Source organism: Dermacentor albipictus, chromosome 7, assembly GCF_038994185.2.
Source record: "Dermacentor albipictus isolate Rhodes 1998 colony chromosome 7, USDA_Dalb.pri_finalv2, whole genome shotgun sequence".
In the NCBI taxonomy this organism is placed as follows: Eukaryota; Metazoa; Arthropoda; class Arachnida; order Ixodida; family Ixodidae; genus Dermacentor; species Dermacentor albipictus.
Genome location: NC_091827.1, coordinates 27,759,432 through 27,774,423, shown reverse-complemented (window position 1 = coordinate 27,774,423; position 14,992 = coordinate 27,759,432). Strand labels below are relative to the sequence as shown.

Here is a 14,992-nt window from a genome sequence, read left to right as displayed (position 1 = left end):
GTATCGGCATGCGGAGCAGCGTGTATGCACCCAACCAGCGTTTCCAGAGGACTGATTCGGCCTTTTTGGCCGACATTGTAACGGGCTATATACTTACTTTTTTTTCTGCGAGAGCCAATCTGCGCATGCGCGTTTATTCATCAAGTAAGTTGACGTGGCACGTGTATCAGCATGCGGAGCAGCGTGTATGCACCCAACCAGCGTTTCCAGCGGACTGATTCGGACTTTTTAGCCGACATTGTAACGGGCTATATACTTACCTTTTTTTTCTGCGAGAGCCAATCTGCGCATGCGCGTTTATTCATCAAATAAGTTGACGTGGCACGTGTATCAGCATGCGGAGTGGCGTGTATGCGCCCAACCAGCGTTTCCAGAGGATTCATTCGACCTTTTTAGCCGACATTGTAACGGGCTATATACTTACCTTTTTTTTCTGCGAGAGCCAATCTGCGCATGCGCGTTTATTCATCAAATAAGTTGACGTGGCACGTGTATCAGCATGCGGAGCGGCGTATATGCGCCCAACAACCCTTTCCAGAGGACTGATTCGGCCATTTTGGCCGACATTGGAACGGGCTATATACTTACCTTTTTTTTCTGCGAGAGCCAATATGCGGATGCGCGTTTATTCATCAAATAAGTTGACGTGGCACGTGTATCGGCATGCGGAGCAGCGTGTATGCACCCAACCAGCGTTTCCAGAGGACTGATTCGGCCTTTTTGGCCGACATTGTAACGGGCTATATACTTACTTTTTTTTCTGCGAGAGCCAATCTGCGCATGCGCGTTTATTCATCAAGTAAGTTGACGTGGCACGTGTATCAGCATGCGGAGCAGCGTGTATGCACCCAACCAGCGTTTCCAGCGGACTGATTCGGACTTTTTAGCCGACATTGTAACGGGCTATATACTTACCTTTTTTTTCTGCGGGAGCCAATCTGCGCATGCGCGTTTATTCATCAAATAAGTTGACGTGGCACGTGTATCAGCATGCGGAGCGGCGTATATGCGCCCAACAACCCTTTCCAGAGGACTGATTCGGCCTTTTTGGCCGACATTGTAACGGGCTATATACTTACCTTTTTTTCCTGCGAGAGCCAATCTGCGCATGCGCGTTTATTAATCAAATAAGTTGACGTGGCACGTGTATCAGCATGCGGAGCAGCGTGTATGCACCCAACCAGCGTTTCCAGAGGACTGATTCGGCCTTTTTGGCCGACATTGTAACGGGCTATATACGTACCTTTTTTTGCGAGAGCAATCTGCGCATGCGTGTTTATTCATCAAATAAGTTGACGTGGCACGTGTATCAGCATGCGGAGCAGCGTGTATGCACCCAACCAGTGTTTCCAGAGGACTGATTCGGCCTTTTTAGCCGACATTGTAACGGGCTATATACTTACCTTTTTTTTCTGCGAGAGCCAATCTGCGCATGCGTGTTTATTCATCAAATAAGTTGACGTGGCACGTGTATCAGCATGCGGAGCAGCGTGTATGCACCCAACCAGCGTTTCCAGAGGACTGATTCGGCCTTTTTAGCCGACATTGTAACGGGCTATATACTTACCTTTTTTTCTGCGAGAGCCAATCTGCGCATGCGCGTTTATTCATCAAATAAGTTGACGTGGCACGTGTATCAGCATGCGGAGCGACGTATATGCGCCCAACAACCCTTTCCAGAGGACTGATTCGGCCTTTTTGGCCGACATTGTAACGGGCTATATACTTACCTTTTTTTCTGCGAGAGCCAATCTGCGCATGCGCGTTTATTCATCAAATAAGTTGACGTGGCACGTGTATCAGCATGCGGAGCAGCGTGTATGCACCCAACCAGCGTTTCCAGAGGACTGATTCGGCCTTTTTAGCCGACATTGTAACGGGCTATATACTTACCTTTTTTTCTGCGAGAGCCAATCTGCGCATGCGCGTTTATTCATCAAATAAGTTGACGTGGCACGTGTATCAGCATGCGGAGCGGCGTATATGCGCCCAACAACCCTTTCCAGAGGACTGATTCGGCCTTTTTGGCCGACATTGTAACGGGCTATATACTTACCTTTTTTTTCTGCGAGAGCCAATCTGCGCATGCGCGTTTATAAATCAAATAAGTTGACGTGGCACGTGTATCAGCATGCGGAGCAGCGTGTATGCACCCAAGCAGCGTTTCCAGAGGACTGATTCGGCCTTTTTGGCCGACATTGTAACGGGCTATATACTTACCTTTCTTTTGCGAGAGCCAATCTGCGCATGCGCGTTTATTCATCAAATAAGTTGACGTGGCACGTGTATCAGCATGCGGAGCAGCGTGTATGCAACCAACCAGCCTTTCCAGAGGACTGATTCGGCCTTTTTAGCCGACATTGTAACGGGCTATATACTTACCTTTTTTTTGCTGCGAGAGCCAATCTGCGCATGTGCATTTATTCATCAAATAAATTGACGTGCCACGTGCATCAGCATGCGGAGCGGCGTGTATGTGCCCGGCCACCCTTTCCAGAGGATTGATTCGACCTTTTTAGCCGACATTGTAAGGGCTATTGCCTTTTTTCTGCGAGAGCCAATGTGCGCATGCGCGTTTATTCATCACTTGACGTGGCACGTGTATCAGCATGCGGAGCAGCGTGTATGTGCCCGGCCACCCTTTCCAGAGGATTGATTCTACCTTTTTAGCCGACATTGTAAGGGCTATTTACTTACCTTTTTTCTGCGAGAGCCAATATGCGCATGCACGTTTATTCATCACTTGACGTGGCACGTGTATTAGCATGCGGAGTGACGTGTATGCGCTCGACCATACTTTTCCAGAGGAGTGATTCGAGCTAGCTTAGCCGGCATCGTAGGGGGTTATAGGCTTATCTTTATTGTTTTTGCGCGAAAGCCAGTCTGCGCATGTGCGTTTATTCATCAGGTAATATGACGTCAGCGCGTATATTAGCAAGCGAACGCTTAGGTACTCTTCACCAGGTGCGATGCTAATTGCTTTTAAAATGTGAATAAGACCGATACTTGAACACTCATGCGGTGCTTGGGAACGTCAGGCTAAGGCACTCATAAAATCTGAACAGGTTCAGTGGCATGCTGTGCGCTTTATTTCCTGCGGTATTTAACACGAGAAAGCCCTGTGCAAGGTAGAGGCTGTTTCATCCTCAAATGCACTCGTAAATAAACTTTATGAAGAGGCAAAACGCATTGTAGTTTACCAGGAAACCGTGTAGACACGTCAAAAGCACCAGACAGTATCCATGGACATCGCAATAAAGCAATGAAAATCGCTGCAGGTCGACTTGGTTTGTACTAAGTCCGAGATTAGCTCACGCACCTTTTTTGGACTGGTGCTACCAGCAGCTTATAGGGTGGTGGTTTCGCATCATTGTGTCCAAGAGGCGTCATACGTCTGCGTCGCACCTTGATTGTAGTGCGTGAGAAAGACAGGAGAGAGCATATATTACGTCACGCAGCTATCTCCTAGCAAGCGAACTGTCCGTGAAGACATTCCCTTCGCTTTTTTTTTTCGCAGTATCGGCCCAACACGTAACCTCTCAGACTAGGCGTACTGATCCGCGAACGTTCAATTGCCGGTCGTTTTTAATCGATGCTCACTTTGTTTCGGTGGCAGAGCCGTAGCCCTGCCTCCAGAGCAGCAGCACCAAAACCTACCGTGTGCTTTGACGTCACAAACAGGTGGTGCGTTTTAAAATTGTCTTGCACAATGCTGCATCCTAATTCTTTCCTTTCTCCTCCATGCTGCTACCCCACTTTAACACCTGTGTCGTCTATTGCACGCCATTGAATGTATAACTTGGCAAATACTTTTGTAGCGTGGGTAATTTCTTCGGATGAACTGGAAAGTGCTACCAACTACTGTGTCGCCAGCTTCCCAAGCGACAATCCATTGAAGAATGATGAATGGGTGACAATATGACGTGACATGGAACACGTTCCAGTAACAAAGCATATTTTGTAACAAATATGGTTGCGTAGCGTCGTATACAGTTTTACGAAGTCCACCGCATCCGCCAATACAATTCGTTCACGGTAGCGTAATTACGGATGCAGCTTTTTTTTAGTAGGCAGTGCGCGTTAAACAACTGAGACGTAAGGCTCCTAATATACATAAGTACCTACATTATCTATCGGTACCTAGGGCGACACCTGCAACGTCCACTCCCCCCCATCGTATCCGCGATAGTGGCAGTTACCTTCCAGGCAAACACCCAACTGGAATAACAAAGTTAGAAGCATCTCCCTTGGTGAGAGAGTGGACAAAAGCAACTTCACAAAGCGACCAAGGCATCTCTACAGCATCCATGGGTCCGCACCTAGTCGGGACAGAACTAATACAGTAATGTCAGGAGTACAAACAGCTGAGATCTTGGTTGATGTTCAAGCGGTTAGCTTGGATTTATGCAGACATAACGATAAAAATGAGCAGATGAAATCATTTCTAGAAATGCCGAATAAATCAGGACGACCGCCTGTAAGGCTTCTGCGGAATTGTCCGTGGCCTAGGTGGAACCAAGAATGGCACAGAGGGTTCCTGCCACATACGATGAATTTTACGCATTACGCCGTAAATATTGCGTCCAGCACATGCTTGTGGGCTCTTCCTCCAGGAACTGTGCAACAGTCACTGTCTTGTGCTCGCTCATCACCGAACTTTGAACGAAGGCCGCGGCATCTGTTCTCCCGAGACTCCGGCTTCGCAGGAATACATCTGGCGGGAGTATGCCTGGCCGGAGAACGTCTGACCGGAAGACGTCTGACCGGAAGACGTCTGGCCCGAAGACGTCTGGCCCGAAGACGTCTGGCAGGAGGACGTCTTGCAGAAGGATGTCTGGCCGGAGGAACCTGATCCAGGAACACCAGAACGTAATCGTTTTTATGAAGTCAAATCACAAACGGGTACACAGTTGCTCGCTTTGCGAAGGAAAAAAAGGAATTTGCTGCTTACTTTCGTTTCTTAATTTATTGGTAATAAATCAATTGTTCGACCTTTAGTATACATTAAACCCTTAACTAGACACACCTGGCGCCGCCAACTCCACTCTTTGACCCCATATTTCGCGCGTACACAGCTGCTCAAATATTCATTATTTCCAATAACTATTGATTACTGGAACTCTTTACCGTACCCAATTGATGTTATATAACTGCGAGTCGGCCTAGTTGGATCATATTCATTTTTAAACAAACTAGTTTGCGCAAGACAACGACGAGCGCTTTCTAACAACTGGTTTTATTTTCGAAGAACCACCTGCTTAAATACCCACAGATCTGCGAATTATGAATTATGTGGTCGAACCGGTGACGCCATCTGTGGACAAACGCCGCCATGGCCGCGACCGCCTTATCGTGTCATCACCTTAGGTAGCCAGGATGGATCCTCTTCGCCGCGGGGGCAATTGTAGTGGGCAACATGCATGTGGCGCTGTGCGGACTGCCACCGCTGCGGCGCGAGACCCGAAGTCGGGCTGTTGATGCGAAGGGCTAGGACTCGTGATCGAGAGCTACTTGCGATCCCTCGTACGAGCTGCAATAAATCCCCTTTCACTAGATTGTTATCGATTACTTTATTCTTGATGCCTGTCTCCACATTGTTTGCATCCATCCTGCTTGGCCCTGCGCATTGTCGGCGTTATATTATAACTAGACAAATGAATAAATAAATACGTTATTTATAAGAGTCGGGCCCGAGCTAAAGCTTCCGAAGAAGCTTTAGCTAGGGCGCAACTCCGCCACAGTCTATTCGAATACATGTAAAACGCAAAAACGCTTTTCTGCGATAACCCCTGGACCTACTTTTATGAAATTTGTCGCATTTCAAAGAGAAAGGTAAATTCTAGTGACTATTGGAAGCGGAATTTTGATTGAGGTCCTGAATTTTGTTAAAAGAATGTTCAAAAATTCGAGAGTTAGAAAAGAATAGCACGAAGTTTCCAAATTAATACTTCTCCACCAAGAGCAGTTATCGCGGTTCTGTAAACGGCATCCATTACATAACTCAAAGCGGACAAATTTGAGGTGTCAATCTATATCGTAAGTGAATTGGTTACGTTGTGTACAACTATTCCGCAAAAGCTGTATTTCAATATTACTAAATATTTAGAGATTCATGTGTGACACATCGATTTTGTCCGCTTTAGATGTACTATCATGTGCAATTGACAGAACTGTGATATCATTTTTCATTGCTGAGTTAGGGGGATGTAAACTTCAAAGTTTCGTTTTCTAAAGATTCGCAATTTTTGCCAATTTTTATTAAAACATCGACAACCTAAATAAAACATTCGCAACTAAAGGTCACTGATTCTTAAGGTTTTCCTTTAAATGCAGCAAACCCCGTCAAGTTCGGTGCAGCGGTTGCCGAGAAAAACGAATTCTCCTTTTTGCATGTGTTTAGATAGGAGCACCCGAGCTAAATCTTCCTCTTAAGGCAGTATCTGTTGAGCGGCGAACTCTGGTACGTACCGCTAGGTGTCGTCTCGTCGTGCTCGGGCGCTTCGCCGAGCGTCCGCTGCGCAGCCATGCTGAAGGCGTCTTTCCAGTTCAATCCGGCGCGGCGTTGCTCCCAGCAGCGACCGCAGAAGCGCCAAGTAGCTGCCACGTCGGCGCACAAGGTCTTGGCCATGTCCCAGGTCATCAACAGCGACAGGACCATGGCGGAGACCCAAACGCAGGCGCCGATCGCGTTGTCGCGCGCGAAGTGGTTCAGTCGGTGGCCGTACTCCAGGTGGTGCGACTGCGGGATTCGGAACGGACCCAGAAACCGAAGCTAACGCTCGGTGTGGGCTTTGCGTAACTATAGAGCCACGACGCCCCTACGTAGGATAACCCCAACTAACTTTTATGCGAAGCATACTAGCCGCACAACCACGCTCTTCTTTGCTGCGCCGCGCGCGGCCGCGTAGCTACCATATGACGTCATAACAGCTGTAAAAGCGGAGGCTCAACTCGTGCGCTCGCTTGCGGCCGCGTAGCTACATAACCGGGTCTCAGCTCGTGCGCTCGCCTGCATGAGTTGTTTCTGTCTAGCCGAGCCAAATATAGCCAAGCAACAGCAGTTCACCAGGCTAAACAGTGGTTCAACAACTAAAATAAAGGCTAGTATGCTTCGCATCCTGGGCTTAACCTTAGCTAAGCCACAGCCATTTTTATCCAAGCTCTTCAACAACAACAAGAAAAAAAGGAGATTTATAAAAGACGGTGCAAGGCATGGTTAAGGACATATGGTGTTCGGTCGTCAGACACCTGACGACCGAACACCATATATCTTAAACCATGTCTTGCACTGTGTTTCTTTAAACTTTTTTTCGTTGCTGAACAGCTTGGATAACATTAGTTGGGACACCCTGCATAGGCTCTGTGCCTGCCGGATAACCAAAAAAAAAGAAAGAAAAAAAAACGTCCATCGTCAATGGAGGTGTATGTAGGGTGAGATCCACGATATTTTAGGCAGGGTATAACAACAAACCTTGTCGTCGCTCTATCATGCACCATCGGCGGAGAACAAAAAAAATGATTTGTGCCCTAAACAAAGTGACGGTTTCGCCCGAGCGGCGAAGCATTGATTGCGATAAGAAATTATTAGACCACTACACGCCGTATAGCGTTAGTAGTTTTATCAGAGTTGCAAATTAACTGCTGTGAATATTCGCTTACTAAATAAATTAACAAGCATGGTTTCACGCGCAAACAGCCAAACATGAACACATCCCACTCGTGATTTCCACAAAACGAAACTATGAAGTTTTTCAGCTCTATCTCGATAATAAATATAGATATCACACTCCTGTAAATTGCACCTAATAGAACATCTAAAGCGGACAAAATTTATGTATTATACATGGCTCTTAGGTACACGACTAATCAGTGAGTAGGACTTTCACAAAACCCTTGCAAATATTGTGAGAAATTCCCTTGATATATAAAGAATATAGCAAATTTGTCCGCTTTGGATGTTCTAATGAATGCATTTTACAGAAATTCGATATCTTTTCTCGGTACAAAGTTGCGGATTCCTAGACTTCGTGCCTGTATTTTTTTTCTCGAACAACGATTTTCCGCAATTTTCGTAAAACAAATTCAGGAACTAAAACAAAATTCCGCTTCCGCCAGTCCCTAGGGCTTTACTTTCTCTCTCTCTTTCTCTCAAGTACTAAACATTTCACAAAGTTAGCCAGGAGGCTATCTCAGGAAAGCATTTCTGCGATTACATGTATCTGAATAGGTGGCATTGACGTTTGTCAAGGCTAAATGCCGAATGTACACTCGCCCAAAAAATAGTGCGGGGCGCGCCAGCGCTTGGTGAAACAGCCCTCCTCCCCTTCTAGCGTTGACCCCTGGTGTCGAGAGTGACGCCTGTGCGCATGCGCGTCCCTCCGAGACTGCAAGCGTGCATGTTTCCGCGCTTCCTCCTTGCGCGCCGGCGACGTCCGAACGTAGATAGTTTGCGGATAAGCGAAAAAGAAAAAAGAAACTGCTTAATACGGTGGTCTTCCTCGTACCTGTAGCATAGGGCCTTCGTCAGACATCGAGATCTTCTCGTAGAGACAGGAGGCCCTCCGGAACGTGTCCTCCGGATCTCGCCCTGCCAGCGCCCGCTTGCACCACGACGGCAGCACGCACTTCGCCGGCGCGTACAGGCCGGTCAGCGTGCGCGGCTGGCAGAACAGGTACTTGCTGTAGCCCTCGTAGGTGTACAGCAACACCGTGAGGACGATGCGCACCAACATTCTCTGCGGAAGAGCACAAGCGGTGTACGCAAAGTGTTTTGGTCGCTGCGACTCCGCTTCGTGCTGAAGTCCTGTGAATCGTGGAAGCATTGGCGAGTATAGGTCCCGCCAGGAGAAGAAAAAGCCGGCACAAGAAACGGAGTAAGGTTTAATAAACTTAGCATGGCTTAAGAGTACCTAGCAAGGACCAGAAGCTTAGAACGACAGAAAGCTGAGCTAGTTGGTAAGGATTCATTATGCAAAATAGAAGTGAGGCGTGCAGACAGGACACAAGAGTAGAGAAGTGGACAACACGAACGCCGACTATCAACTGAAGGGAGCACTGAGGCGAAAAAAGAGAGAAGACACAAAACTCACCTGCGCATGCTCAGGAATGGCAACACCACGTGTCAGTCGGGTACACGTGCCGGTCTACGTGAGAGATAGCTGTTAAGGCACTTAATCTCTTCCTTATGTAAAGTAATCGAAGGCTGACTCACGCACGCACTTCCACCATTATGGATATGCCATGCCTCTACCATAAGACGCGTATCTTCATTCTTATGCCTGTACAATATCGCGCATTCATCTAACTTTGGTGTGCAGTTAGAATCTCGGCAATCTAGTGAAAGATTAGAAGGCGATCCACCGGTTAACGACCTTTTATGTTCCATTAGCCTCTCATTGATACACCGTCCCGTTTGCCCACGTAGAACTGGCCACAGCTAAGGGGAATTAGATAAACCACACCCATACGACAGTCAGTAAAACTGTTGTCCTTATTGTGCTTCACTGGACAAATATCTGTTCGTTTTTTGCCTTTTACCCGCTGCTTTTTATTCTGTACGGCAGCGCATATCTTACCTAGCTTATTGGGAGCAGTGAAAGCAACATTAACATCATATCTACTTGCAACTTTTTTAAGCCTGTGCGACACTGAATGAATATACGGAATAGCCACTACTCTTTTTTTGGCCATTACTGCTTTCTGTAATCACGTCCGTCCCTCTTGAAACCGACTTCTTTAGGCGCTCAGCCACAGTGACCACCGCCACACTAGGATAACCTGCTTCTAATAGGCGTCGGACCTGCGCATTAAAACTGGCGCTCATTTTGTGCATGCAGGATCTGGTGAGGGAAGACTTAAGGCACGACATGGCAATTCCGTTTTTTACAAATTTAGAATGCTTGGATTGAAAGTTTAGCAACGACATCGAAGATCTTGGGGAGTACTGCCAAGAAACATGATTTTGTTCGAAGATCAAGGCAATGTCAAGAAACTGAATCACGCGTCGCTGAGGAAATTCCTTGGTAAACTTTAATCCTCCCCCATAAAGTTTAAATTGCTCCTTACTGAGGTAGCAGCGGAATCGAATTCTTCCCTATTGCAGAAAATCAGGTAATCATCAACGTAACGAAATATCTTAATAACGCTATCACCTAAGGCTTTCTCTAAGCAGTTGTCAACCTTACTCAGGTAAATGTTGCTAAGAATAGGGGCAACCTTTGAGCCAATACAAATGCCTGATTTCTGGAGAAAAACGCCATCTCTCCACCCAATCAGCGTCGACTTCAAGTACATTGAAAGAATTTCTAGAAAAGCTCCCGTGGAAACACCGCATTTGTCAACAAAAGCCGTCTCTTGCACTTGTTCTTTAATGCACTCATTTACGCAAGACTTCGCGCCGGTGGTGCCGCCCTCCGCGGAGCATATCACGCACTCCCGTGTTCACGCTAGAAGTGGCCGCGCCTGTGCGTATATCTGTGTTGCATTGATATCGAGATGCACTGTCAACGACTCACCTCGAAGAAAGTCACTAGCAGGGGAACGTTGCCGCTCCTGGAGACGATCAGCAGGACGTTGACGAGCAGCCTGATCAGGAATGCGACGGTGGTCAAGACGGCGTCCTCCGCTTCGCGCATCTCCTCGACGAACAGCGACACAACCCCCACGGGCAGGACGAAGAGGAACGTCTTGATCACGATCAACGAAGGCACCTCGAGGCCGACCAGCAGTCTCAGGGGTGACGGGAAAACCCGCAGCGCCATTTTGTGCAGCAGCATCAGCAGGGGTTGGACCTGCGCGCAGTCGCAAGAACTGCGCGCTACGCAAATTTCTCTACACGGAAGCAAAAAAAAAAAAGAGAGAGAAAAGGTTAAATAAAAAAAAGGAAACAAGAAAGAAAGTTGGAAGGTGATTCAACCACTGGATTAAAAGTCCCTGGAAGACACTGTCTCCCACGTCGAGTTGGGGATGAGAATTGGGCGTATGAACCGAATACTTTATTCCGAGAGCCACGCTATGTTTGACAAAGTTGCGACAACGTTTGATCGACGTCAGCTAAAAACTGAATCACCATCGAACTTTTTTGTCATCAGTTATCATCAACGTCATCATCATTATTGCCATCATCATCAGCAGCGCGGCTTTCAGAAATAAATTTTATGGGGAGGTGCTGCCCTATCTTCGGTATTGGCCCACGGAAGAGGCTAGAGAACAGAGGTTAGAGAGGGACGCATATCCGGTACACAAAAGTGGCTGTAACTCGCTTATCAACGCAGGTCGAACGAGGGAAGCCTCAACCTGGACAAAAGAACTTGTTGCTGGACAATTTCGGGCTCTTTGCTGTAAACGATGTTTTTTAACGGCGGGAAAGGCAGATACCCGTGCAGGGAACACTTTAACACCACGACACACACGAGCTACACTACCAACAGTTTAATTTGTCGCCCACAACCAATACATCGACAGTCCAACCAACGTGACTCTCCTCCCCCCTCCTCCTTTTTTTTTCTTTTGCTATGTTCATGAGGCCCACTGCGCGAATCGCACTTGTCTGGAGTGGTCAGGTGGCCGAATAGCCCGCCATCTTCTGGAAAGAAAAAAAATGGCCAGGCTTAGCTTGGTTAAGCCAAGAATGCGTAGCATATTGCGCGAGTTGGGGCCCAGCTTTTCCTCCGGCTGTCGTGACGTCACGTCACGTGGTAGCGCTAAAGGTCAATGGTGGCTGCCCGGCCGCGCCCAAGGGCTGAACTGAGTGATTGCAATATGCAACGCATAAAAATAGAAGCAACTTAATAACAAACATAGCAAACTTAAAAGAGAATAGACCCACATATGAGACGCGCAGCAATGAACAATGGCTCACACCCTAAATGGTGGCTGCCCGGCCGCGCCCAAGGGCTGAACTGAGTGATTGCAATATGCTACGCATAAAACACAAGCATAGGCTGATGCCGCAGTGAGACCACGCATGGTCACGCCGCAGGCTAGGTCCATTCGCCGCTGCCGGGGAACGGACGCTGCCGCAGTTCGCAGCCAACCACTCGATTGTGATCGAGACTGTGCTAAAAAGAGAAAAAAGAAAGCCTGTATAGCCTACATAAAAAAAGGTGCTTGTTTTTTGCGACGTGTCAGCCTATTTGTATTCCACAAAGGTAGATTATTTTTTGCAAGCACACCTGGTGAATATAGCAAAGAAAAACACGTAACGATGTTTTGAGTGTCCCTGCATAGCCAGTGCGCGAAGAATTAAACATTTCGTAGTGGCGCTTTTGTGAGTCGCCGTAAAAAAAAGAAAAAAAAAACATTGCACAGCACTCTCAGCCTGAAGGCCGACGTTGACGAAGTCTCCTTGTCGAAACGATCGCTCCGGGCTGAGGCGTTGTCTTGCTCGGCCATTGCAGATCGCTTCACGAAAGAAGCTTCTGACAACTTTCGCGCAAGGGGTGTTCCCCAATCAAGCATATTCTGGTCGACAGTCTAGCGGCAACCGAAAAGTGGAGGTACGGAGTGCCAGGTCTATAGCCGACGGTCAGCCGACCAAGTGCGCCATTTCTGGGCAGTTTCGTATTCCGCCATATTGTCAAACTCGCCACGTTGTCAGTTCTCATTGGCTAACAAGGCTGACTACGCACCATCTCTGATTGGCCCGAAACGCCGCGACGGCGAAAGATCGTCATCATCGTCATCAACAGTCTATTTTTACGTCCACTGCAGGACGAAGGCCTCTCCCAGCAATCTCCAAATTACCTCCGTCTTGAGCTAGCTGATTCCAACTTCCGCCTGCATATTTCCTCATTTCATCAGCCCACCTTACTTTATGCCGTCCTTGACTGCGCTTCTTCCCTTGCCTTGGTATCCATTCCCTAACTCTAGTGGTCCACCGGTTATCTAACCCCGTGGCGTAGCAACGGGGGGGGGGGGGGGCGTGGGCCCCGGGTGCATGGGGCCAGCAGGGGGGGGAGGGGGTGTCATATACGTCGGATGACACCCGAAAATTGTCGATATCCTCGCCTTCCTCGACAACACCCGGGGGGGTGACAGAAGAGCTATCGGCCCAGGGAGCCAGACGACCTAGCTATACGCCACTGATCTACCCTACGCTAAATGTGGACCGCCAAGCGTCGACGGCTCACCACGAACGAGAGGATGCAGGCCAGAATGATGGGCGTGATGGCGTTGTCGAGGCGCGTGTAGGCACTCATCTGGCAGGGCCGCACGCTGCCGGCCGACGGCGGGTGGCCCTTGCAGCAGGCGCTCGCGTGAAGGCTCCGCTGCGTCTTGGCCTCGTCGGCGTCGGCGGCGTCCCACTCGCCTTCGTCCTGCGCCTCGTCCTCGTCCTCGCCGTCCATGATGGCGCGCAGCGCCTCCCACTCCTGGTTGGCCTCCATTCCCTGCAGGACGGCTTCCACCGCCTGCTCGCAACAGTCGGCCATCACCTGGCTGTCGTCGTCTGCTACCTGCAGAGAAGGAATCCGTGTAAGCACCTCCAACTCCTGGTTGGCCTCCATTCCCTGCAGGACGGCCTCCGCCGCCTGCTCGCAACAGTCGGCCATCACCTGACTGTCGTCGTCTGCTACCTGGAGGGACGGAATCCAGGGAAGACAGCGGCAAGGCGGGAGATGGAAGTTCAAAACGATCAGTAAAGCGAGAACAAGGTGAAAGCAGGAACCAGCGTTTCGACAAGTGCGCTTGTCTTCTTCAAGGCAGGCGTTGAAGAAGACAAGCCCAACCTGTGCGTATCCCGAGATCTTGCCCGTGCATTACTCCTTCACTCCAGACGATGAGTAATACGAGAGAAAATTGAAAGTAGGAACCAGCGTTTCGACAAGTGCGCTTGTCTTCTTCAAGGCCCGCCTTGAAGAAGACAAGTCCACTTGTCGAAACGTTGGCTCCTACTTTCAATTTTCTCTCGTATTACTCATCGTCTGGAGTGAAGGAGTAATGCACGGGCAAGATCTCGGGATACGCACAGGTTGGGCTTGTCTTCTTCAAGGCCTGCCTTGAAAAATACAAGTCCGCTTGTCGAAACGTTGGCTCCTGCTTTCACTTTGCTCTCGTATTACTCATCGTCTGGAGAAAAGGAGTAATACACGGGCAGGATTTCGGGATACGCACACGTTGGGTCAAAGGGGAGCAGACGAAAAAAAAAATCATATCTAAGGAACAAAATTAGTTATGCAAAATGAATCGCGGTTACACATTTACTATAGAGACCCACTAGGGCATTCATGGTGAAATTCCAGTGGCATGCCTCAAAGCGCGCAACTTCCCAGGAAGCTTGATTATTTTACAACACAGCCTATGAAAGTCTCGTAGGCTGTGTTGAGAAAGAAAGACAGAAAGAAAGAAAGGAAAAAGGAAGACAGAAAGAAAAAAAGAAAGAAAGAAAGAAAGAAAGAAAGAAAGAAAGAAAGAAAGAAAGAAAGAAAGAAAGAAAGAAAGAAAGAAAGAAAGAAAGAAAGAAAGAAAGAAAGAAAGAAAGAAAGAAATGAAGAAAGAAAGATAGAAAGAAAGACTTTGTCTTCAGAGGGGTACACCAAACTACAGCTGCTCACGGATGCCTGTCGACAACAGGAACCGCGGTAAATTAATGCACTCGCCGCGTCTGTTCACCTCGAGTGTCTTGCCAGGTACTTCAGCAGCAGTGGCGTCGATGACACGTGGTTCTGGGTCGACGGAGGAAGGCTCTGGCTGCCGTTGCTGCTGTTCCTGGTATGCCGGGACCTCTCCTTCCATCTCTTGTCCCTTTAGGTATCGGTGGTGGGGCTGAGCATGCGGATGCCCCAAGGTCAGCCTGAACGGCCTCCCTAGTCAGGCAGTACGCCTCCTTCCTGGTGCGATGCACGGCGGCCTAACCGTGCCGACGTCTCTTGGGGACATCTTGTCTTGTCTTGTCTTGTGGCCTCAAGAGTGGCGCGTACCCACTATGGGGGATTGGCCAAGAAGCAGGCGGTTTTCCGTATGGTTAGGGCCGTGGAGTGGGCCACCCAGGTCG

General features: G+C 48.6%; 1 protein-coding gene across 2 annotated transcripts; it reads right to left on the bottom strand.

Moving 5' to 3' along the window:
- Nucleotides 1–4,376: 4,376 nt before the first annotated feature.
- On the bottom strand, nt 4,377–14,896 carry LOC135919248 (uncharacterized). 2 transcript variants are annotated; one of them, XM_070521809.1, is made up of 7 exons: nt 14,611–14,896; nt 13,554–13,574; nt 13,131–13,433; nt 10,515–10,790; nt 8,505–8,735; nt 6,469–6,739; nt 4,377–4,848 (listed from the first exon to the last, which is right to left on the bottom strand). In XM_070521809.1, the coding sequence occupies exons 1-7, from the start codon at nt 14,731–14,733 to the stop codon at nt 4,649–4,651; spliced, it is 1,425 nt and encodes a 474-aa protein (XP_070377910.1). In that variant the 5' UTR covers nt 14,734–14,896; the 3' UTR covers nt 4,377–4,648. The 2 variants fall into 2 exon arrangements, with proteins under 2 accessions (XP_070377910.1, XP_070377909.1); XM_070521808.1 differs by lacking the exon at nt 13,554–13,574 and having other exon boundaries at nt 13,131–13,454.
- Nucleotides 14,897–14,992: the final 96 nt, after the last annotated feature.